Source organism: Toxotes jaculatrix, chromosome 24 (assembly GCF_017976425.1).
Source record: "Toxotes jaculatrix isolate fToxJac2 chromosome 24, fToxJac2.pri, whole genome shotgun sequence".
NCBI classification, from domain to species: Eukaryota; Metazoa; Chordata; class Actinopteri; family Toxotidae; genus Toxotes; species Toxotes jaculatrix.
Genome location: NC_054417.1, coordinates 3,072,489 through 3,096,103, shown reverse-complemented (window position 1 = coordinate 3,096,103; position 23,615 = coordinate 3,072,489). Strand labels below are relative to the sequence as shown.

General features: G+C 43.8%; 5 protein-coding genes across 9 annotated transcripts in view; 3 read left to right on the top strand and 2 right to left on the bottom strand.

The window, feature by feature from the left end:
- The first annotated feature begins 430 nt into the window (after positions 1-430).
- On the top strand, positions 431-6,343 carry retreg2 (reticulophagy regulator family member 2). The gene is made up of 9 exons (XM_041032107.1): positions 431-740; positions 1,299-1,402; positions 1,641-1,671; positions 1,972-2,101; positions 2,293-2,377; positions 2,539-2,676; positions 3,145-3,233; positions 3,328-3,463; positions 3,686-6,343. Exons 1-9 carry the CDS (start codon positions 487-489, stop codon positions 4,483-4,485), a joined length of 1,767 nt encoding a protein of 588 aa, XP_040888041.1. The 5' UTR covers positions 431-486; the 3' UTR covers positions 4,486-6,343.
- Positions 6,344-6,704: 361 nt separating this feature from the next.
- On the bottom strand, positions 6,705-9,302 carry mdh1b (malate dehydrogenase 1B, NAD (soluble)). The gene is made up of 10 exons (XM_041032108.1): positions 9,281-9,302; positions 9,079-9,191; positions 8,847-8,981; positions 8,624-8,766; positions 8,379-8,547; positions 7,944-8,298; positions 7,726-7,867; positions 7,203-7,378; positions 6,921-7,060; positions 6,705-6,832 (listed from the first exon to the last, which is right to left on the bottom strand). Exons 1-10 carry the CDS (start codon positions 9,300-9,302, stop codon positions 6,806-6,808), a joined length of 1,422 nt encoding a protein of 473 aa, XP_040888042.1. The 3' UTR covers positions 6,705-6,805.
- A 250-nt stretch (positions 9,303-9,552) lies between these two features.
- fastkd2 (FAST kinase domains 2) lies at positions 9,553-14,601 on the top strand. Of its 2 annotated transcripts, XM_041032105.1 has the most exons (13): positions 9,553-10,494; positions 10,579-10,682; positions 10,884-10,992; positions 11,375-11,498; positions 11,616-11,755; positions 11,862-12,034; positions 12,364-12,527; positions 12,611-12,847; positions 13,047-13,143; positions 13,788-13,902; positions 14,079-14,226; positions 14,345-14,364; positions 14,433-14,601. In XM_041032105.1, exons 1-11 carry the CDS (start codon positions 9,865-9,867, stop codon positions 14,199-14,201), a joined length of 2,016 nt encoding a protein of 671 aa, XP_040888039.1. In that variant the 5' UTR covers positions 9,553-9,864; the 3' UTR covers positions 14,202-14,226; positions 14,345-14,364; positions 14,433-14,601. The 2 variants fall into 2 exon arrangements, with proteins under 2 accessions (XP_040888039.1, XP_040888040.1); XM_041032106.1 differs by having other exon boundaries at positions 9,553-9,709; positions 9,854-10,494; positions 14,079-14,601.
- An 811-nt stretch (positions 14,602-15,412) lies between these two features.
- On the bottom strand, positions 15,413-18,003 carry si:dkey-1h24.6. 2 transcript variants are annotated; one of them, XM_041032110.1, is made up of 4 exons: positions 17,669-18,003; positions 16,210-16,531; positions 15,965-16,104; positions 15,413-15,738 (listed from the first exon to the last, which is right to left on the bottom strand). In XM_041032110.1, the coding sequence occupies exons 1-4, from the start codon at positions 17,687-17,689 to the stop codon at positions 15,628-15,630; spliced, it is 594 nt and encodes a 197-aa protein (XP_040888044.1). In that variant the 5' UTR covers positions 17,690-18,003; the 3' UTR covers positions 15,413-15,627. The 2 variants fall into 2 exon arrangements, with proteins under 2 accessions (XP_040888044.1, XP_040888043.1); XM_041032109.1 differs by having other exon boundaries at positions 16,210-16,536; positions 17,669-17,998.
- Positions 18,004-19,919: 1,916 nt separating this feature from the next.
- raph1b (Ras association (RalGDS/AF-6) and pleckstrin homology domains 1b) overlaps positions 19,920-23,615 on the top strand; it is a 35,425-nt gene continuing 31,729 nt past the window's right edge. For all 3 annotated transcript variants that reach the window (XM_041032190.1, XM_041032189.1, XM_041032188.1), the window contains exon 1: positions 19,920-20,135. The gene's annotated coding sequence lies outside the window, so the exon portion shown is untranslated. The remainder of the gene's footprint in view (positions 20,136-23,615) is intronic.

Below are 23,615 nucleotides of genomic sequence, written 5' to 3'. Positions count from 1 at the left end.
ATGTATCTTGAAGGTAAAATAGGCTTATATTATTTTTTGTTAAGTTCTTTTAAAAATGTATAGCCCCCCTTTTTTAAATAAAGTCTTCTTTGTAACCTGTCTCTGTTTGATTAACCGTGAATATATGCAAATCAGTATGATATAAATTAAGGTCTCTTTTACCAAAACATATTTGCCTTTCACGTTTCCTTTGGTACTCTGTGAATTTCTTGCCACGCATTCTATAATAATTGTTTTTGCTTCAAAGTCACAATTACAGTCTTTATTGTGTATTTTATTTATTTTTCTTTTCCTGCTCGCTTCATAATTACGATTCATTTTTTCTTCATTTTGATTTTCTTTGTGCGCTTATTGCTTCGTAGCCGACCTGATTTTATTTTGAAGGTCCCAACCGGAAGCCTCGTTTTTAAAGCTCCGAGAAACTTGACGCTGATCTTTCCGTATACCCCGTGATCTCCAAAACAACATAACAAAGTGGGGGAAAACATGGCGAGCGGAGAGGAGGCCAGAAGACGCCCCTCGGTTACCTCCTCTTCGGTCGGCCTGGAGTCTCTGTTCCCTGCCGGAACATCGGAGCAGGCCTGCGGGGACGGAAACCCGGAGCTCGTCCGCCTGCGGGAGCGTCTTCAGGGCTGGCTATCGCAGTATGAGTCCCTGCTGCTATGGGTGCAGAGGCTGCTGGTCTGGGAGAGGCCGTTGTACAGCATCTCTGTCGCCCTGACACTGAACACGTTATTCTGGTAACCGTCGAGTCTGTGTTATAATCACGTTTGTGGCCGCTCTGACAGCTCGATGAGGCTGCATCGAAGTGCATCGTTACTTAGTTGGCTAACGTCAGCGAGGATTTTACGAGTGAATGTCAAGACAAGTTAGCTAATCCCATGTCTTTTAGCCTAATGCTAACGTAGCTTGTAAGCCAGTTTAAACTTAATTTTCCTGCACGGCTAATTTGGCGTCGCACACCGAACAAGATCGGGAAATGCATTATTGCGCTGGCAAAATAGAAAACCGGAGTTTTTGTGAGTTGTTACAGCTTTTAGCTTTGGTTGAGCTTAATCCAAACAAACACTCATGTCATGCTGGGTGGCCCAGGCCTCGTCAGCTGTCAGTGACAAGTTGGTACTCTCTCATGCCTCATAGTATTTAAGGCCGACTAAAACAGGTGCTGTGTAGATGTATTTATTAGGTCTAATATGGAAAATGAACTTATTAGCATTTTAAATAGGTTTATTTTATTTGTATGTCAGTGTGTTGAATATAAGCAAACTGACAGGCTGTTTATCTTTGTGTCTCCACAGGCTCCTGTCCTCCACCTCCCTGCGGCCTCTGTTCCTGCTGAGTGTGTCCCTGCTGGGGCTTATGCTACTGGAGAGATGGAAGCCCAAGTTGCCCATTATTACTGGTAAGTCTGGGCTTTTATGTAATTTGAATCTGGACCTCACGTTTTAGCACTTACTGCACAATCAGATGTTTACTGTGGCAAAACACATCAGTTTTATACAACAACAGATAGAAACACCAGAAAGAAAATCTGTGATAGATCCCTCGAGTCTCTATGATAATCCTGAAAAATACTTTTTTACCAAAGTACATTTTTGATCATGATCTCCTGCTAATTGTGTGTTTTTCCTCTACGGCAGTTCAACATGCAGAGGCTCACCCTGTACAAAGGTGTGTAGTGCGTTCATGACAAACACATTACTTACATTACGTTTTTGATTTTTTGTCTGTCTCTTGGGTTTTCATTCCTTCATGTTAAGTTCCAACACTGCGAAGTCAGTCTTTATGTTAATGACATCTTCCTCATGTGTGACACCGTGTCATTGTAGCTAATGTCAAGCTACTCGTCCAGTTTTGTGTGTGTAATACCTCTTTGTAATCATTTAAGTACAGATGTTTGTTCTGTACAGGTGCTGATTTTGTCGCTCTCTTCCTGTGTTTGTTCATGTGTGTGTTCTTGTTTGCACGCAGTGAAACAATGAGTGTGGAGCAGCGTCTGCTCAGTGTTCCTGAGCTCAGCCACCACCTGGCTGAGAGCTACCTGACCTGCTGTCTGTACCTGCAGGAGATGCTGCAGTACAAACGACAGAACCATGGCAAGGTACAGCACTTTAACTGAGACCGATCTGATTCCTCACTGTCCTGAGTTTCTATGTGTAAAATGTGGATTTGTTCTCCACAGGTGCTGCAGTTTGCAACAACTGCTATCACACACAGATGCACAAACACAGAACACCTCTGCATCCTTCTCCTGCACCTCCTGCCTAATTTCTCCTGTGTTCTTTTCCTCAGTTCTGTGTGATGATGTGCAGTGGCTGCTCTGTGCTTGCTGTGGTTGGACATTATGTACCAGGAATCATGATCTCCTATATTATAGGTGAGTCTCTCTGTGCCTAATTGGCAAAAATAACTGGATTCTCATTATAAAATCTGCCTTTTGGCGTAGCACACACCCCATGTCCATTTGCAGCATCTGGTTTTGCTTCTTGTGAAGAACAGAGACGGTTTATAAAGCTTTTTTTCTGTGTGCCTGTTCAGTCCTGAGCGTACTGTTGTGGCCGCTGGTGGTGTACCATGAACTGATTCAGAGGATGTACACTGGCTTGGAGCCAGTCCTGATGAAACTGGACTACAGCATGAAGGGAGATACCGAGCACCGCAAACACGACAAGAGGAGTGAGTGCTCCCATGACACTCTGAGGTTATAGACTTAGGCCTTTGTAATGTGTACACACATTTTCATGCTTGCAACATTAATGCAGGACTTCAGCATGCAAGAAGGAGCTGTGACACAAGGAGCTTGAGTTTTGAATCGATGCAGATCACCTTTCTGTTTCCAAATACTCAACCTCAGACACAAACCACTGCAAACACAGACAGAATAATAGCCATTGTAACACCACCTGTTACATAACTGTGTAAATGGAACCATGTTGATGATCAAGTTTTTCTGGTTACATTTGTTCCTAAATCTCAGATTTCACAGACAGTATGGTATGCTCACTATCCTATAGCTCATTTTAAGTTATGAATGAAACCATCCATTGCATACCATGCCATTCCTCTTTTAAATCGGTTCTGTCGGTCATGATTTACTTCTGCAGGGTGACATTTTTAAGAGGGTGTGTTTTATTTTTGTAACAGAGGTGAAGAAAGAACTGGAGGAGGGGGATGAGCCAAGAGCCGAAACAGAAAGCGAAAGCGAGGAGGAGCTGTCTTGTTTTGCCCCAACGGTATGGACACACACCTGTTTATTAGTTTCACCCTGACTTTTTGATATTTGTGTTTTAGCAGTGATGTAATCGTAACACTGGTTTTCTTGATTAGGTGGATGTGAAGACTACAGCTCTGGCGATGGCCATCACAGACTCAGAGTTGTCAGATGAGGAGGCATCCATCCTGGAGAGTGGAGGGTTTTCAGTGTCCAGAGCCACCACTCCTCAGCTCACTGACGTCTCTGAAGGTAAATAATCACTCATGTCAACAACACACACACATTTTGCTTGGGAGGAAGGTCAAAGGTTTGGGTCTCCTACTACGTTTGGGTCTGCCAGCTGAAAACTGTTCAGTTTTTCAGTTTTTAATGCTAAAAGCTTGTGAACAGCTCAGTGGGCTTAATTACAGTTGGCTTAGCTGCTTGGATTGACATTAATTTTTTTCATACCTCATGTCTACCTGGACCTAGACCTGGACCAGCAGAGTTTACACAGCGACCCAGAGGAGTCCTACCTTCGGGATCTCCCTGAGTTCCCCTCAGTCGAGGAGTTTCCGTCCATTGAGCACAACCTGCTCCACTTTCCTCTGCGAGGTCCCAGCCAGGTTGACGGAGCCCAGGCTGGTGCTCAATCAGAGGGAGAACCACTGAGCCCCGCCAGCCTCCTCATCCAGCACTTAGCGTCCCCGCTCCACTTTGTGAACACACACTTCAACGGACATGGACGACCACCAGGGGGTGAGGAGGGCATGTTGCCTGTGCCAGGTACAGGGGAAGAAGCAGGGAGGCAGGGGGCAGAGGAGAAGGAAACCGCGGTGGCCCAGGGTGCACAGCGGTCCTTGGAGGCCTTGAGCGAGGAGATAGTGAGCACGGCCATCTCCACTGTGGTACAGAACACTCTGTCAGCCCTGCTGCGCTCCAGTGAGGCCAGCGAGGAGCCCTCTCTGGCTGAGTTCCTTCCCACTGAAACCCCACCGAGCGTTCTGGAGACCTCCACCCAACCCACCGACACCACTGCTAACACTACAGTTACTACGATAGGGGCACTGGAGCCTGATGAGGAACTGGATGAGGCGATTACGTCAGGAAGCGGCGCCGGCGAGGAGATGCCTGACGACACACTAGTTCCGACTGAGGAAGAGGACTTTGAGCTTCTGGACCAAAGTGAACTGGAGCAGGTGGATGAGGAGCTGGACCTCAGCTCTGACAGACAGGCGGCAGGAGGAGCTCCAGACACACCTCCATCTCCTCAGCATCAACCACAGTTATAGCTTCCCTGTTGCCCCCACCTCCAACTGTTTTATTTTTATTTTTATGTTAGAACTACATTATATCCATACATATTGCTATATACAAAACATTTATCAAAGAGTGTGACATTTAATACTGTTGGTTGTTGATTGTGTGGCGGATGGTTGAGTTTACGCGGCCTGTTCTGTTTTCATAGCGTCACATTACAGAGGTCTTTTCAGTTCGGTACCTGAGTTGTTTCTAGTCCAGGACCATCACATTATCGGGATCATCAGCTACTATCAGGTGGCAGTCATGACATAGGTCTGATCTGTGCACTTAAATACAAAACTAGGACAGAAATCATCAATAATGCTTTTACAGTTTGATGTGGTGTTTCACTGCCTGCTGACCTGCTGGTATAAGTGAGAGCAGGTTCAGGGCAGAGCCGGGTTAATACTTACAGAGACATCGTTATTGTCAGGTGCTGCATTGCATTTTATGCCTGGGCTCGGAGTTTTGATGGTTGAGCTTGCACTGAAATTTGCTTGATAATTTCGCAAGCAAATTTCTCACCGCATGTTGAAAAACCTGTTCAGGTTCAGTCTCATGTCACAATAATGACGCCTTTATTTTCTACCCTAAGAGCTGAACTCTTCCACCTTTTTTTCATTCAGAAGCAGATCTTTATCTAGATGGTATCATGGAGAGTTGAAGCGTTGGATTATATAACTATTAATATATGCTATAAATTATTTAATTTAATGGTCAGTTGATGAAACTTTATTTTTGAGCTGACAGGGAATTTGACAGTAAATTTTATCCCTTTCAGTCGCCCGTGATGATTGTATGATAAGCTTTTCAGTGGTGTCGCCATCGACGTCCAGGTTTATAAAGTAGTTGCATATTCCCAGAGTTAGACTTTAAACAATAATATTATCCTCCACTTTATCCGTACCTCCAAGCTTACAGTCAGACAGAAGCATTCAGTCAGTAGTGGTCTTTCACTTGTTGCCTGGAAATGGAAACTTAACCTTTGACATTGTTGGATGTTGACAGGTAGTAGATCTTTACCCAAACACATAAGTGACTTTGATGTGGCAAGATAAAAGACATGTTCCTGAATTTCCTCTTTGTGACTTATGCCTCGTTTTTATTTATATGTGTGAATAGAATTTAATTTCATACATCCATATGTAATTGAATTTATTCTTGATCTACAACTTTATTGACAAACACAGGCTTCCTGTTAGATAGGCCCGTCTATACCCAACTGTTTGTACATGTATAGTCATCACTGGGATATGTATATTTACAAGATAACCTCCTTCGTGCCACGACAAGTCCATGCATGCCATGAATCACGCATGTACAAACCATAATCCAATTTACAGAACAATGTTTCTTTTACTGGAGCAGATATTTTTGTTTTTGAAGGGACGTGATACTTAAATTATTCAGTTTGCATTTCGCCGTTGCTGTGGAAAATTGTTGACAGGACAAAACAAAATTAGCTCCATGACCGACTGTATGAAGAGGCCCGGTATTTACTTTTATAAACCACTCAGCATCCAAATCTCAGGGGTGGGTTGTACAAATTGAATATAAGAGACTATGTGTCCATTTCCCGACTTGTCGTAGTGCATTGTATTTGTACTAACCTTTCCTTTTTTCAGTCAATGCCTCCTTGTGTATAGTGTAGAAATGCTAAAAAGGAACGTGTATATTCTGCATGTAAAAACAGCACTCTGTTCAAGTTCTCCTTGTCAACTGACAAAGTACTGCACAATTTGTGAGAAAAAAAAAAGTCAATTTGAATGTTTTAGGTTAAAAGAGCCCATTGAATTCAGTTTGTTTGATATTTAATTACCAGTGAGGGGAATAAGAGTTTTGATGTGTCCTCATTTTAAAACCAACTGTAAATGGAAATGGGTGGCGAATGGTAACATCAGATTAGAAAAAAGATATTAACAGATTAGTTTGTGTATGGTAGTAGTGTGTTTTACGCTTAAAATATTGCTTCTTGAACTATATAAAAAGGCACTTACTGAACTGTACAATTTTAAAAAAGGAATATATTTTCTAATTTCTCCTTTTTCCATAAAGTACTCAGTTTGATCTTTTACATCTAAAAATATTACATCTGTGGACGAGTTTCACAAAGTGAGTTTCACAGAAGATTTATTGTCATTAAACTGGTAAAATGCAGCCGCGGCTCCACATGTGAAACAAGAGAATAAAAGAACAAACTGAAACAAACTTAAGATGTGGCTCTGAAATTTATTCTGATTATTTCCTGTAGTCATCTACTTATAAGCTGCGCAGCGACAGTTTTTAATGTCTATCAAATGTGTTCCTTCTTCATAACAATCTTGCAATTTCTTTTTCCTGGAAAAGAAAAACAATTTTGTAAACACCAGATCTTTCAGTGCTCTGAAACTGTGCTGTCCCTCTGTATGCTTGTAACTTCACGCACCTGCCTGAGTTCACTAGCAGAGAGCTGAAGTCTTTCCTTCAGCTCATCACCAACAGTCACATCAAACAGCACAGACCATTTACCGTCTCTGAAGGTAACTGGAACTGAGAGGACGATGCCATCTGGGAGGCTGTAGTAGCCTGGAAGGAGCCAAAGAGAATCACATTTCAACACTGGATCAGGCAATATTAGAGCTAAAATACAGACATGAAGTTAAACTTCATCCTTGTACCTCAGACACTACATTATCTGAGGTCATTTTGTGCTTGTCTGGGTTTCTACCTGGGCATAGTACACCCAGAGAGAAGACTTTATCTGGACTACACATGCCATTCCAAGCCTTTAGGATGGTGAGGATCCCATTGGCAGCTGACATGGCAGCTGCTTGGCAGGTCTTTGAAGCCACAGCTGCACGCTGACAACGTACCAAGTCCTGAAAGTCCGTCTCCAACCATTTCCTGGAAGGGAGAAGGAGATTGTTGACTATTTGGAATATCCAAGCACAGGATGTTATCAGAACAGGCAGATTTCTGGGTCAGATGATATTGTGCAATCACCACTGGCACAGACTGAAGTCAGAGCAGGGTACAGTTTGTTAGGTAGACCTGTGCCTTATCATATTATGTTTGTTTAACCTGCCAAATTGTAAGTTAGGTGGAGTTAACTAATACAGTGAATGCAGTAGAGTATGTAAAATTTGGTAGTGCCATTAATCTAGTGTAAGACACACTAAGAAATAATCTCAAGCACCTTTGCATATTAATACTTATAACTTAGAGAAAACCTTTTTGCTATTGTAACAAACCTGTCATGGAAAATCTGTAGGAGTGAGTGGGAAAAGAAGGCTGGTCCTCTGATTGCCCCGTTGAAGTTGAAAACCTTTGCCCTCTGCAGGTCAATGTAAAAACTACCACTGATATTTCCCCACACGATGACGTCTGTAATATCTAGAGTAGAAGAAGAGATTAGTTGCTGGTGCTAAAATGCAATGAAAGCATGGCTCGCATAATTTACAGTAGCTACCTGACGCCTTAACTTTCAGCCTCTTTGCCATTATGGCCCTGGCTTCATTCTCCACTTGAGTTGCCATGGTGACAAATTGGTCGCTGTCAATGGAGCAGGCATTGTCCACAAGAAGCAAACATCTGAGGTTGACAAATGAGTCGCCGGACACAATCACCTTCACGTCCTTGGTGGCCCTTGTGTCAATCAGTTGTCCGTACACTCTGTAGCGGTCTGAGACTTCCTTCACTTTCTTCTTCTTCTTTTCCTGCTCGCTCTCAGTCTCTGCATCACTGTCATCAGACCCCCACTCATCCAGCAGGAGGATGACATCTGCTTCTTGGAAGGCTTGCTCCAGATCCGTGTGAATGCTTACCTGTGAATAAACAGTTAGATGGCTTTATTATTTCCTTTCTGATATGATTAAAAATGAAAATTATGTAAAAGGTCCTACACCTGATGGAGCAGAGGGAGTGCCAGGTCCTCTATCTCCATCTTCAGCCCATGCAATTTCTCCTTGCCCCCTTCCAGGTCCAATAGGTGGAGGCTGATTGCAGTAATGTGGGGGAACACTTCAGCAGAGAGCAGATTGGGGACCAGGAAGTGGCAGGTTGGGCTGAGAGCACTGAAAAGGTAAGGAAAGGAAAATTTAGAGAAAATTTATCTTATACTCTGGTTTTGAGTTTTTCAGACTAACCCACCTGCTGATCCATATGTGAAGGGGTTTGATGAGACTGGCACGGTGCTGCTCCTCCACAATAAGGTTCCTCTTCATCTCCAGATTCTCTGCTGCAACACTCAGCATTAAATCTGTAGGCATGTCTGATGTGATGCTGTAGTAGTCCTGCACAACCAGTGATCAGAGAAGTTTGGAAGTTTGAGTCTGGAAGTGACAGTAATTAAGAAAATCTAATCTACGCCTACCTGACAATGCTCAAGGAAGTCACTGAAGCCCCCTAGGAGCATCCCTTTGCCACCTTGGTCCACCAGTTCCCTCCAAACCAAAGGGGACTTCTCGTGTTTCCAGCCATGTCTTTTGCAAGTGGCTTCGAGCCATTCCTGTCAGAGGTCAAACAGGGGTCACGCTGAGGAAAAGTACCAAGAACAGTATACAAATGGTGTGTAAATTAAAGAGAGCTAAAATAAGAAAGCTCACCTCCCATTCATCGGGGAGGATGGAGATCTTATGGATCCTGAAGTTTGGCAGAGATCGCTGCAGAGAGTCTGCTAAAAGTTCCGCTTTGGCATAGTGAGGACAGTCTGTCCTACCTGCAGAGGAGGAAACTGTACAAATAAGAAATGCGATGATCTTATACACAGTTCATTGCTAAAAGTTCAAACATAAAATCAAACTTTACCAGCGAGCACGAATTTTGCCATAGCGTCGGTTGCTAGGTAACTGCGGATGTTGCGTCTATTTGAGTCCGAGTGGGAAACGTGCCCCCTCAAAAAATAAAACATGAAATAAATAAGAAAATCAAGACGTGTTATAAAAGGTAAAATGTTAGTTTTATTAACAATGAGCATAAATAATGTATGCCAGAAATTTTACACCCGCATTAACTAATGTTTAATAATATTTCTTCTTCTTCGTGTTTGGCGTACTAAGTTTACAGAGGGACCGGAAATGGCGGCGCACACAGAGGCAGGAAACGTGTTCTGAGAATGTTCACTCACTTTTTACTGTAGCTCCGTTTCTCTGCGCTGAACAACTTTCCCAGCCGGATACCACACGGTGCAGTAAGCGCCATGAGCTGCTTTGGGACAGTTATTATTATGAGAGTAAGGTAAGGCGGCATCACCTGGCTAACCTTAGCTAATGTAGCCAGTCATATACTGAAGGAGGCAGCTAGTTGACCTTGTTGACAGCTTTGTCACAGTGCTTTGTAAGCCCTTATTTATACAAACTGCTTGCATATTGTAACCGTCAGTGTAGAGAACGATGTCTGCCCGGGTGACAGAGGAGGTCATGAGGAGGGTCCTGCTCCTCTGCAGCCGCAGGTCTCAGTGGACGCAGCGTAGTGTCCTGGCGACAGCATCAAGCAGAGACACGTCTTTCCCCAGTCAGGTAGCGCACGTTTGGGGCGCAGGGAAAAGCCAAACACTCGCGGCTGGGAGTCTTGTCAGATCAGTGAGGTTTTACTCACGGGGTAGTTTTCACAGTGAGGATTTGGAAGAGAAGGAGCTTCTCTCCTCTCTACCGGAAGATTCATCACTGCCTGCTGAAACTACCTCAGGGCAGAGGAGGTCCCCTTTCCTGGACAAGCTGTGGCGCTGTGGCTCCCCATCAGACGTGTTAGACCTCACCTGTCAGTACTCACCCACAGTTCGACAGGTCAGCAACTGCCTGACCCACATGTGGGGCACTTCTAAGAAGATGTCAGATGAGCAGCGGCGCTGCGAGCTGCAGCTGATGTTTGACCATCCTGCATTTGACACGCTACTGCAAAAGATCATGAAGGACGCGACGCACATGCACACTAAGGATTTGAGTTACACTCTCCTGAGCTTGTTCAATCTGGGTGTGCCTCAACGTAGCCGTGTGGTCCAGACTTTACTCCGAGCCTGCCAGGTAGGCCAGCAAGCAAAGATGTTTTCTTATTGCTAATGTTTGTGTGTTGTTGTTTATCCAAATGTATTTATTGTCCACTAACAGGAGAGACTGAATGACTTTGATGAGAAGAGCTTGTCCGTCTTGGCCTCCTGTCTGGAACACATGGAGAACAGCCCTAATGTTGGTGCACTGAAGGAGGGCATGAGGTACAGCATGTCACATAAATCATATGTCACAGGCAGAAATATAAGCCTCAGAATTTTAGGATCGCTGCACAAACCTTCCAGCCTCAGAGGTACCTATGCATCATCAGACAAAGGCCTTTTTTCGTGTTCTAAATAACTGTATAGATTTTTATCACTTCTTTCTCAGATTAATTTACATTCTCTTCTGTGGCTGTGTCCTAGGCTGGTAGTTGAGGCCCGTCTTCCTGGGATCCAGAAAGTTATAGCTCTCCAGACCATGATGCGCATGCTGGGGAAGGATGTCCCGCTGAACCTCAAAAAGAAACTAGAGGTCAGTTTATGAGTCCTGGTTTTGACCACATTTGCCGTGCCTTCAGTGTGGCTCTAATATTATCCAGGTGGTGGATTGCTAGTTCATGAGCAGACATGTCTTTAACTGCTCTTCATTCTGGCCAGTCTCACTGTTGCTTACAGTCTTTTTAATTATTGTAGATGTTAAATTGTTATTGGTGACTTTCAGATTGTTTACAGAGAACAGGACCAGAAAGTATGTGCTCTCCTAAACACACCCAGTGAAAGAACAAGTGGTGATCACTCACTCATAGTTTATCTTGCTTGATATAAGCTTGATCGTGAATATGTTTGTCCCTCTGCCTGTATTTGCACCTGCATCTGTTCCATTTTGACCTGGTTTTGTTCACGTATTCCTCCAGAAAAAGGCTCTATCAATGACGGACCAGTTCACCCTTCCCAACACCCAGTACATGATCTCCACTATGGCCACAATGGGCTTCTACTCCAGACCACTGCTGGATATCTGCAGTAAGAAGATCACAGGTAAAACATTTTCCGTAAAGAAAATGGTTAAATACTTTGAATTATTTTGATGATTAAAATTAAATATGTGTCTCACCAAAGTGCTATGCCACTTTCCATATCTGTCCCCTCTGTTAGAGAACCTCCATGGAATCCCCTTCAACCGACTGTTTGCAGTGCTGCAGGCATGTAGGGAGCTGCACTACAGAGACATAGATATGCTCACTGCAATTTCAGAATATGTCAGCTCCATGCTCGACATATGGCCCAACAAACAGGTGCTGCAGCAGAGAACTGTGACACAGTGTCTGACATCTGCCTGTCTTGTATCTTTACTGGTCAGTTTTCTACCTTCACTCTTGGACTTCCCTTCTTTCTGTTCAGGTGCTCTTCTTCCTGTCTCTGTTTGAGAGCCTCGTCTTCTGTCCCTCAGCCTTAATGGAGGCATACGCTGAGAAGGTGATCGCCAGCCCAGACACCCTGACGCTCAGAGACCTGCTCTGTGTCCTGAGGGTGTACTCCTCTCTTAACTACGATCTGCGAGACCGCAGACAACAGTAGGTCACTCACATGTCTCCATCTTTCAGATTTAGCATGCTAATGTTACTTATTGCTTATTGACTTTCAACTTATCTGAGAGTTGCTAATTCTAAAAGCCAAAACATATAAAGTTGTACAGTATAAGCGTTCCAGTGAGAACAAGTATATGGAGAAAAGAATTTCTTCAACCACAGCAGAACACAGGAACAAAGGTCAAAATTTAGGACACCTTATTATCCCTATGATAAGTCATTTCTCATTATCTCCTAACATTAGATTTCCCATAACTTAAAGCTATTGCTTACAAGATTTGATGTCCACGTCGGATTTCATCCTGCTGCTCCAGGTTCCTGGATAGTCTCACCCAGGTTCTGGACTCCTATCTGCCCAAGATGTCTGGATTTTTGCTTTTAAAGTCTGTCTTCTATCTGTGTCAACTGGGCCACTTCCCCTCTGCACCACTGGAGCAGCTCCTGCAGAGCAGTGTGATGGAGCAGTTTGACAGTACACGTAAGACACTGAACTCACACACACGTGTTGTCTTTACTTCCTCATGAATCCCATCATTCACAGCTTCTTCCGTTTCTCCCCAGCGTCACAGTTTCCCCAGAAGCAGGCGAGAATGTTTCAAACAGTGGACTTGTGCCTCCGTCTTGACCGTCCTCCTCTCCCTCGTCCCATGTCTGTCCCCCCATCTGTCCTGGGACATTACACCCCCTTCAGTTCGCCAGTCAACCAGTGGCTCTCACAGGGCCTGCGGAGTGTGTTGGGGGACCAAGCAGACACGATGCTACAGGAAATGGTGTTGGTGGAGAACTTCTACCTCATAGGTAAAGAGGACATTTGTGATATAGCGAGTACAGTTTCAGCTTGGATTTATTTATTCATTTTTTTATGTCTTTTACTGTCTTTCTCAAAAAAGCTACGTGAAGATGGGCTAATTATTTTGAGGATTTCTCTTCACTGTCTGCATTTACTGTGAAACTGTGATGCGAGCAAGCAGCTGTGTGTGTGTGTGTTGACTCTCAGATGGTGTGATAACCAAGCCTCTGCCAAACCACACCTCTGTGACTGAAGTGAGTAGCTGTGAAGGAGAAGGGTTGTCTCCAGCAGAGGGCAGTCAAAGGTAAGCTAGCAGCACCAGTTTACAGCTGATAACATCACCAGACTCAATCTTGAGCAAATCGGCTGTGGCATTGTACTTGCAATTAGTTTTTTTTTTTTTTATTTCAATGTGCTTATGTCACAGTGACGTCTGATGCAGTGACAGCAGGTGGAGCGGATGTTTCAGGCAATCTTTCCTGGCAATGTCAGGCACTGACGTATGCCGTTATCATGTACATCAGATATCCGATTCCGCAGCTGGACATGCAGCAAAGGATTTAGTTCAACCAAGTTCAACAAAATGGTTCTGGTGGTGTTCAGTGTTCTGAAAAGTTAGATCTTCTATCGTGATGCATAAAAAATGAATCAACGCACATATTTGGAGATAAAATAAAACACTCTAACAGGAAAAAACTAATGAAAACTATAATAACTCCTCGGAGTAGTGATCTCTAGTTAAGTATGTCACAGGAGTCAGAAATTCAAAGTGCTCCACACACAGAATTATCCCAGTGAAAATAAAGCTGCTCTGTCTTCTCTGTCTGTTTTTCAGGCATTTGTTCTTCCCAGTTCTCTTTTTGTTCTCTACATTCTTCAAACCAATCTTCTTCTTTCGTCCTGTCATGCCTTTTTAAAGCTGACAAATCCTTTTTCTCGATGTTCCAGAGTTGCAGTAATTTGCACACCACTCTCTGGTTTTTGCTACGGGACATCCAATCCCCGGGGTCCCTTAGCAGTCAAGATTCGCCATCTGAGAATCTTGGGGTACAACCCTGTCCTGGTGAGACTCAGAAATGATTTCTTCTTTTTGTAAGGATCCAGCAGTAGCTGACATTTAAAAGAGTTTTTCATACTTTCATACGTCTTCATACAACAAATGAACCCACCCCCTCTGGAAGCTGTGTCAGTGCATCTCAGTGATAGTGAGATTTACATTGTCCTGATCCTGTTTTCCAGGTAACGGGGCAGGAGCTGCAGTCTCTCTCTGAGGAACAGAGGACAGAGTTCCTCAGGGGACAGATTTTTCCAGAACACCACAGATCAGACGCACAACCTAAAATGGAGGAACTACAATCCTGAAGACAGGCGTCAGTGTTTAGTGGATGCAGTCATCATTTCATTGGTTTATAAACAATTAAGAAAAAAATTAAATTTATTGCAGTATATAAGATGAATGTGGTCCTTCTGTGAAAATCCAGCTTGTTTGTTTTTTGTGATTGCAGTGATCCTCTGAAAATTATTTTTTATGTGAGGTTGTACTTTTTATTACCAGCTGCAACTTTTTTGAAGCCTGTACATATAATGTGGAAATAGGACAGTTTATATACAACGAGCACAGCACAAACGGCTTGAACGTAAACGGAGATAAACTGAATCGAGTGCTGATGTAAGACCTAAAAGGCTGCACTCTGGTGAAGAACTCTGGTGAAGGCAAACAACTGATATTTATAGGAGCCAATAAAACGCATGTGGGAGCCGCTTTGCAGCGTTTGAATAACTGTTTTTTAAACCATTTTAGAGGAAACCCTGAAATGTTCTTTGAGTGTCCTTCTTCATTGATGGAGAGAATGTAGGGGAATGGTTTTTTTTTTTTTAATGATAAAAGACTGAAGTTTGTTTTTAATCATCTGGTTTTTACTCACTCAAAAGGGCTTGAAAATTTAACAGAAACTACATGTTAATCTTGCTGATGCTTGTGCCAGCAGATGAGTAAAACCATGCTGCTGAATGAAACCAGTAAAACCTGTGTGCGCTTGCAGAAACTGCAAGGTGAGCAAGGTAAAGGTGGAGTCCCTTTGAAGCAGCTACATCTGCAGAAAGCTCGAGGAAGGGGAAAAAAGTAGATGGAGGGAGACAGGAAATGGTGCAGATTGTTATTGTTGAGGCGTTTGCTTCTCCTTGCCGTAAATATAGTTCTCATAAACCTCAGTGATGTTAACTCTCTGCAAACACATTTCTCTTACTGTTCTCACAGAAATAAGATCATACAGCAAACTGGAAAAAGAGAAGGGTGGTGTGACGTTAATGGTATTTTGATTTTATATGCCATGGTTTGCAGAGGCCTCTGATAACGTGTGTGTTTGTGTGTGTTTTCTTCTTCATTTTGAAATTGCGGTCTCTTATCCACGTAACATTACACAGATTTACAGGCTGAATGAACCATTTGTGGTTATAGTCCCCTCACTGAGACACCACCTTCTGTTTCGACCACAGAGACAGGGGCTCCAGCTAGAGATTTGGTGTGTGTAACAAATGGAGACAGTAGCAAGAAAGGAAGTGAGCAAAACCTGAACCGTTTTTTTTTTATTGTTTTTTTTTTTCAACCACAACTGTAAAAGGAACTGCTACTTTTGCTGTGTAGGCACAAAACAAGAACTACATGTTTTTACAAAACCTCAGTCACAATAATGTTCTGTTCAGAGTATGCTACCACCAGGACATCCCTCCTGTTTACATCTAAATTAGTGGGGATAGCTGTGCAAATGGTCGGATGATTCATGAGAAATCACAAGTGTCGTGGAGGATTCTGAACCCCTTTTTTCTTCCTGCGGTCCTTTGATGGTCTGGGTTTGGTGTTCATGTAATCATTCTGGCATTCTGTCTCCCTCAACTTGACCTGAAAGACACATAGGAGCAAACAACAGCGTTATTGCATGTCTGTGTGGGACTGAGGTTCATAATTTATCATGTACAGTACGAGGTGTGTAAGTGCTTCCAGGCCTGTAGTTGTTCTGGGGAATTTTTTTTTTTTTTTTCAGATGAATACAACATTTTTCCAAAACAGAATTTATTTCCTTGTGAAGCTGAGAAAGCTCTGAGTATGTGTTTGAGGAGAATCTTACCCCGGTGATAAGAGCGATGATGGTAACAGTTACGCTGTAGATGATGAGAAGTACAACCGCCAGAATCCAGATCCAGTCAACCCCACGGCTTGGATTATCCCCACAGTTTCTGCTGTTGTTATTGTGCTTGCAAATGTGTTCTGGAAGAAGCATATTCAGGAAGTGTTCAGTAAACTTTAATGCTACACACAAATTTATATGATAAAGATATGCACTTGGCCTCAGCATCTCTTAGGAATATTTACCTTCAACATGTACATGGATCATCCAAGGACTTTGTACTTTTTGGTAGGGGGGAGGGAATGTGACTGTCCCGTCACATGAGTAGGTTCCATGCCTACCGTCAGTGAGGATGAAATCCACCAGTTTACGTTGTTTGTTTTCATACAGTTCCACACCCGCCATGGTGTCTGGTCGAGTACATTTCAGCGTACTGTTCTCTTCGCTGCATGTGATGTTGGCAATCACTTTCTTGTCCTTGAAAAGTCTAAACATCATGTCGATGGCGGTCACGTTTGGGCACGGCACATGCACTTTGGCTCTGCCAGGTACACAGATAATTTTCAGCTGCTCTGGAGGGAAAAACATGATAATTGTTCAGGGTGCACTTTTAGTCTGATTTCTGATTATCTCTTACTCACAGTATAATGTTAGATCTCTGATTAGGTGTAAAATACCGCCAGTGTGACTTACAAACACAATGAAACTGAAATTTAAAAACGAGTGGCACAGCGTTGTGTTTGTCAGGATGCCTGCGTCTTTCTCTGTAGCAAACACCACCCAGCTTTGCACAGGAAAGCTACAGCTACATCTCCTGCAAAGACTCGTTTATTTGCATTTAATTCCACTGACTGAAATTCAGGCTTTGAAACCTTTGTCATTTCACAGCAACCGCACCCCCACACGGAATTTGCTCAGTCTCAGCACATTTACCTCTTTTAGAAAAAAAACTGAAATTTGCCATGTGAGTGGCAAACTTGACTCAGCCACTGACTGACTCAAGTATGCTACTCACAAGGTGTTTTTCTCGAGGTGATGTAGTGCTTAGCGTTGCACGTATTCGTGTTGAAATGAATGTCTTCTGTACTGTGTTTTAATAGCAGTTGTCCTAAAGTTGTGTGGACGTGTTTTTAATTGCTTTGTTGGCTCTGCTAAATGCTGCTTCTCACTATAATATGTCTCGACCTACAAATACGTATATTTAGGCTACAAGAGTCGTCTCAGGCCATGATCAACAGTCAACAAGTCAGAAGATATTCTGATATTCTGAGAAGAACACTCATGTTCTTCATGTTCTTCAAACCCCAGCTTTCACTGTTTCATGTGCCTAAGCTTAAACAAAGCTGTCATCCGGAGAGCAGTTTGAGTAGCCTTAATATGTACTAATACCACTGCTGCGATTTCATGATCCACTGTCTAAATACACTGATGTTCAAGTTTTACTGCACAAAGAATGAGGAACTTCACGTATGAAACAAACTGTCTCCCTGTAACCACGTCTGCACAGTCGAGTCTCTTTTGTTTTCACTTTTTTCACATGGAAATTCGTTTTTACTCCTGTAAGTTCATTGCTTCCTATTGCTATTTTAGTGTCAAACACTAGTAATTTCTAGCAAGTTACAAGTATTTATAGTAATAATTTCTGCCTGAGGACTAACCACATTAAACTAGAATTTATGTGATGCAGTAGAGTCTACGGCTTACCATCGCAGGTGCATGTGGCATGAGATAACCTGCAGCCGAGGAGGATCATGAACATCCAGCAAACTTTCATCTTGATGTTTTGCAGCCTGAGCGTGAACTTGCCTCCAGCAGAATAATGTCCCCAGAGCTGTCCCTCATCACCTAAAACATGAAGCTCCTCCAGCAAACTGCACCAAGCGTGTGCTGCACAGAAATCTGATCCTTTACTCCGATATCATCAGCGCTGCTTCCATGCACGCGTTTCTTTGACTGTTGTACATCATATCCTCGTTCAGTGTCTGATTGAAGTACTCCCACAGTGCTGCAGTGACTGTACCACACACACCCTCTCTAGAGGGAAAACATCCTGTGGCAAAAAAACGCCTCCTCTTCTTAAATTTCCGCTCTCTCCCAGAGTTTGTGACCTTTTGATTACTTAAGTGTTGTTAATGTAAGGCAATCGTAACGTGTGATTTCAGACCACAAGCTCATTACAGGACAGTTTTGTTCCTCTTCCTGTTGATCCTGTTCAGTTCTCTTTGTCTCCAGTGTTTGATTTAAGGCCTGATTTTGTAAGTTTGCGTAAAATGGCAAACTTTAGTGAACTTTGGGCTGTTTATGCTTCACAAAAGACTCAGTATTATTGTGTGGTTGTCGGGGGAGACAAGGAATAAGATGATGATAGTGATAAAAACCATGTGGTAACCACACAAACCTGCAGGGTAGACCCACACAAAACACCTATCTTTTAATATCTATTTTAAACAGCCTGATAACATGGAACTGCTTCTAAATACTACTACTGCTACCTCAACCAGAATTTAAAAAAATAATTTCTGTGAAAGCCCAGAAGTTGGTCAATGTTTCACTGTAAACATGTTTATTTCTGCTGTGTGGACGTGTGTGTGTTCAAGCGGTATGAGGAGGTGAAGGTTGGAGGTGGAGTGAGTGACCAGAGGTACAATGACCCAGTGTACCATGTGCAAAGTTTACTGAACACAGTGAGAAGCGCCAAGCACGTACCGAACTGGCCTGAACTGAGATTTGTGTCGTTACTTCACAAGAACAGTGTCAGTCGAGAAGTGAATGAGTCATTTAGTAAAGCAGAGGCTCAGGTATGACACATAAAGAAAAGAAACAAAAAAAACAGAGTGATTGAGCTGTGCAGCGGTGCCAGCTATCCCAGAAGGTTCCTCCCCCCCAAAGGGCTGTGTACAGTCCAACTCTTCAATCTTTAACATTTTCAGTGGTTTTGAAAAACCTACTATCTGCACAATGGGTCTGAGGTGGCGGTGCAATGGGTTTCTTGGTCCACTAGATGGCAACAGAGCATTTTTTTTTTTTTTGATCAGGCTGTTGATTACAATTTTTGATTTCTACAAGCTGGAACTGCTGCTCACTGCAGTCCTATATCAACAACAATGCAACAATGCTCTGCTTTACCTCAGAGGCTTCTCTTGTTCTGCACAGGTTTTGCTGACAAAGAGCAGACATTACTCTGTGTGCAAACACATGGTGACAGTCATTGTGAAGTGGGGATTATAGCATTTCCAAAATGCTGTCTGTAATTCTAACTCTGAAAATGGATGGGGGGGGAATTGACGGGATAGTAACGCCATGTGTCCATATGGATAACGCGCAATAATCTCCTAATCTGGACCATGTCCCTTTTGTCTGGAGGTGGTGGCTTTGGGTGAGCATCAGTAAGAAACCGGCCTGTGAGCTTCAGTGTGGCTCCTTTACTCAGTTTACACAGTGTTATTTTAAACTTGATTTCTCTTCTTTCATCCTGTTACTGTTATTTCTATGATCCTATTTTTTTTGCTGGTCAGAGGCAGCAGCGGCTGGATGCTGATGCTGCGTTCATCTTCCTCCAGGAATCCTGTACCTTCGGATTTATAGTCAAGATAAAAATTGTTCATTCACGTGCTTTTGAGATGGACTAGTATACCCTGAAATAACAGTATTTTAAAAAATCTATTCTCTTATAGGAAGTGGTGAGAGTGGAATAACTTTGTATTGAAGCGGAGGGATAAAGAGACAAAAATGAATTTTCCTGCGGGAAGTTACTCTAAAATGTTTTTAGTTGGCAATCCATCTCTTCCCCGGTCACATCCGCACCTCAGCCAGGTCATTCCTCTTCTGTGTGTCCAACCCTGGTGGAAGACATTTCCCACAGTCCGTGAAGGCAGCGCTGGATTCTGGGCTGGACAGGAAACGACGGAGACGCGCAGCGTGTCTCCTCATCAGCTCCGGGAGAGAAGAATGGGAAAGGAAATAGGATTGTATATGTAGACGAGGCAGAGTGTGAAAACATGCGGACAACGGGCAGATTTTGAGTTGTTACCCCTTAAAAAACAAAAAAACATACAATAACACATCATATCAGGAGTTTCTTTTTTCAGTTTTTTCCTGGAGAGCAGGGATATCTGCTCCCATTGGAGAACACAGCGGAGGAGAGGACCTTCTTTGTGACTCCCATTTGACTGTAAGTGGGTTTTTCTTTACTATTCCTACATATTTTAATTCTCTTATACCTCCCGGGCCTCCCTAAAATAATAATCACCGACTGATCGTGCCGGTCCTGGATAAATGTCCGTTTTTTGTGCCACACGCCGGCAGCCCATCCTAGATTCGGTCCTCGGGAAGAGAGACGGAGGAGAGCTCAAACTGTGTGTTTACCATACTTCTTACAAACAAGCACCACTGTTTATGTATCTGTTTATGTTTATGTTATTGCTTGTTAGAAAAAGTGTTCAGGCTGTTTGAATGGGGGGTGTAGTGCGGGGGGTGGTGTATGGGTGGGTTGAATGCGTCCTATGCGGTCATTGAACAATCCCTTTCTTGGGGAGAAAGGGTGTGCAGCGCTCGGGCCGACTGGGAAAAGAGCCGCCGCTTTCATGGGACTGACATTTGAACATGAGCCCATTGTTGTGATGTGTGTGTTAGTTTTGGTCGCCAGAGCCAGGCCGTGTGACTCTGCCGTGGTCAGCTGGGGGGCATTTTCAACCTAATTTCCCTCCTCCGCATCTTATCAGAGGGGGATACAGTCTCCACCCTGTTCAGCGGGAGGAGGCTTTCAGCTTCTGGTAATGGCCGATGGTTTTGTGATCGGCAGTGTTTATATGTTGCTGGTGGACTCTGGATACGCCTCATTTTGTGTGTTAAAAACGTGCAAGATGAGTGTTAGTGTGTCTGCGCTCAGCTGCTTATGTGCAGCCTCCTTCACAGCAGTTCATCAGCTCTGCTTTCATTCCCTTTGTTGGTTGACGCTGCCGGCAGCAGAATGGATAACATGCAGCCAGTTTGACCAGTGGCTGTCCCCAGTTTAAGGCCAGCATCCACCCCAGCAAGAGAAATTAGACCAAGTCCCAAAAACAGTGCAGCGTTTGTGGCTTTGATTGTTCAGAAAACGTCTCAGTGACGCCTGATGGGAAAGTTAAAGCTCTGCTGCTTTATTATAGAATATAATAATAATAAACCAGAGGTTCTTAAACAGCCAGATGACTGTGAATGACCTGAACGAGCTTCTCCTCTGAGGCCGTGCTGCCTTTCTGTCTCTGTAGCCCCAGACTCTGCCTCCATTCAGACATTAACACTGGAAAGATAATGGCCTTTCATTGACCGTGGGGTTCAAAGGTCATTTGCAGAGGAGCTGCACACCATGCCACTGTCTGGCTGGCTCCCATATGGGCCCAGGTTTCCACCCAGTAAACATTCCCTCTGTGTGTGTGTGTGTGTGTGTGTGTTATTTGCACCACCAAGGCCAGATGAGGACAGACTTTATTTTTTGCTGTATCTCTTCAATTCAGGGGCGAAGACAGCAAAACAAACAGAATGTGCTTAAAAAGAGCCTCTGAGAAGCCACTTTGCCCGGCCTTTATTCCCCACGGTGGCATTATAATAGACCGTCTGTGTCCTTAAGGCACACTTGATTTGCATCCACAAAGCACCAGACTAGAAGCACATTATTCTGGGCGTTGAGACAGTGCAGCAACAATGTGACCCATTCGCCTACAGTGCAGTTAATGGGTTGAAAACAACTACTGGCCTTCTGGTCCCCCCCCCCCCCCCACCCCCCACCCCCAAGGCAGATGCCTTAAAGCTTGTTATGTTTTTTTGCGAGAGGAGAATAGCAGGAGTTTAGCGTCAGATTTCACTTAGTCTGTAGTCAGAGACGCGGAAGAGGACCAAAAATGTGTGATGCACATCTGGAAAACCCAGTGATAAGTTTTTGTTTCTCTGGGCATTGTTACACTGAGGCTCAGTTTCCTGTGCTGTGTCCTGATATGGACATGTTTCTTAAGAATTTAATTATCAGCTGGTTGTGTAAAATGGAAGGTTTGAAACTGTTTTCTCTGTTTTTTGTTGGTGGAAGCAACGTTTTGGTTTTACTTCAGGCTCATGGCTGAATTCCAACAGGTTGTTGTACCAAAATCACTTCAGTCTCATTAGTTACATCAAATTTAGATCTGATATTAAAAACAAAATAAAAACAAAAACATAAACCAGTATAAAAGTAGTGGACATAAAGACTTGTAATACAGCCTGTCATGCAATAAGATCATAGCAGACATTTACTCAGTAGGTTGATTTCTCCTGAAGTCACTGCACTCAAGCTCAGCCTTGGATTAAATTTGTAGCCTCAGGGGTAAAACATATGTTAGAACTGAGTGCGTCATTGCACTGCCCCTGTTTAAAAGGACGTGTAAGGAATTTTTCACTGTCAGCTTTCTTTCTCAAGGCTATTGAAAAGAGAACCTGGGGGGGAGAGCGTATGTATTTTGGGAGAAGAATACATAACCAGAAACACGGTTTTCTCATTCATCCTCTCCGTCTCGTTCTGCCAAAAGTGGAAAGGAGGAAAAAAAACCCTTCTGCTTTCCTCCTTCCATCCATCTGCCTCCTTTTATCCTTTCTTTGTACACTTTATTTCCTTGGGATGTAGTTGATTAGATGAGGAAAACAGTTGTCAGAAAAATTTTGGGCTTGAGGAACGATCCCCAGAGACTGTGTGCCTCAGAGAAAAGAGATTTGAAAGCTATTCTTGGTTTGTGTGTGTGTTAGTGTCTCCTGCATGCTGCTCTGTCTGTCTGTCAGCACTTTACTGGCCCTGTTGTGCGAGTTGCAAGGGCCATGTCTGACCTCTGCCCATCCATCCGCCCACGTCCATGGGCATAAGACTTTACTGCACAAAAGCTCCAAAGACGAGAGGCTGGGGGTGGCGATGGTGGCTGGTGTAAGTTTACCCAGGTTGTGTTACAGCCGGGGGTGTAGGTGGGTGAGGGGAGAGCAGGGGGAGGATGGCACTTCAAACGCAGCCTTCAACGCACACTGATGGAGAGCCAGAGGGGAGAGTGTCACCTGATATTTCCACACTGATACGAGGTACCTCAGCTTAGGTAGGGGACTGGAGAATATAAAGCCCCCCCCCTCCCTCCCTCCTGGCTGCGGCAGGGCTCAGCTCCATGATGCCAGACAAGATGCCATGTTATGGGTGTGTTGTGGGCGAGTGAAAATGAGAGAGAAAGTGGCTATGCGTCATTCCATCTAGGTGTGCCCCCCCCACCCCTCTCCCCATCACAGGCACGTGGTCCCGGCCTGTATAGGGCCTTGTTCTGGTAACATTTTGCTGACCTTTGGTGGCAGCTGCCTCTGCCATTTGGAGACAAAGACAAATGGCTAACCAGCCTGCCTGTGGCCTCCCAGACCTCTACTGCTCCAGATAGTGAGTTGCTCTTCCTGTTGGCCTTTTCATACGTACTTAGAAACTTATATCAGTGCCCTTTGACAGGAAATCAATTGTTTTGAGATCCACATGCTGCCTTTTCTTTGGTGATGATTGATTTCTGTTCTTCGGCAAGGAGACTGCTCAGGGGGGAGCTGTGCGGCTTTAAAAATAAGGCACGCACTTTCTCTTTTACTCTCCTGTGTCTCGTTTCTTTGTCGCCACCCATGTGAAGGTGTG

Coding starts and splice junctions, on each gene's coding strand:
- fastkd2 (XM_041032106.1), top strand. CDS start 9,865: ATGTCTGCCCGGGTGACAGAGGAGGTCATGAGGAGGGTCCTGCTCCTC. Junction 10,683..10,883: donor GCACTGAAGGAGGGCATGAG/GTACAGCATGTC, acceptor GCTGTGTCCTAG/GCTGGTAGTTGAGGCCCGTC. Junction 10,993..11,374: donor ACCTCAAAAAGAAACTAGAG/GTCAGTTTATGA, acceptor GTATTCCTCCAG/AAAAAGGCTCTATCAATGAC.
- si:dkey-1h24.6 (XM_041032109.1), bottom strand. CDS start 17,738: ATGAAAGTTTGCTGGATGTTCATGATCCTCCTCGGCTGCAGGTTATCT. Junction 16,537..17,668: donor TGCCACATGCACCTGCGATG/GTAAGCCGTAGA, acceptor TTTTCCCTCCAG/AGCAGCTGAAAATTATCTGT. Junction 15,739..15,964: donor TCATCGCTCTTATCACCGGG/GTAAGATTCTCC, acceptor TGTGTCTTTCAG/GTCAAGTTGAGGGAGACAGA.
- mdh1b (XM_041032108.1), bottom strand. CDS start 9,302: ATGGCAAAATTCGTGCTCGCTG. Junction 9,192..9,280: donor GGCAAAATTCGTGCTCGCTG/GTAAAGTTTGAT, acceptor CCTCCTCTGCAG/GTAGGACAGACTGTCCTCAC. Junction 7,061..7,202: donor TCTGGGTGTACTATGCCCAG/GTAGAAACCCAG, acceptor GGCTCCTTCCAG/GCTACTACAGCCTCCCAGAT.
- retreg2 (XM_041032107.1), top strand. CDS start 487: ATGGCGAGCGGAGAGGAGGCCAGAAGACGCCCCTCGGTTACCTCCTCT. Junction 2,378..2,538: donor CATGATCTCCTATATTATAG/GTGAGTCTCTCT, acceptor GTGCCTGTTCAG/TCCTGAGCGTACTGTTGTGG. Junction 3,464..3,685: donor GCTCACTGACGTCTCTGAAG/GTAAATAATCAC, acceptor ACCTGGACCTAG/ACCTGGACCAGCAGAGTTTA.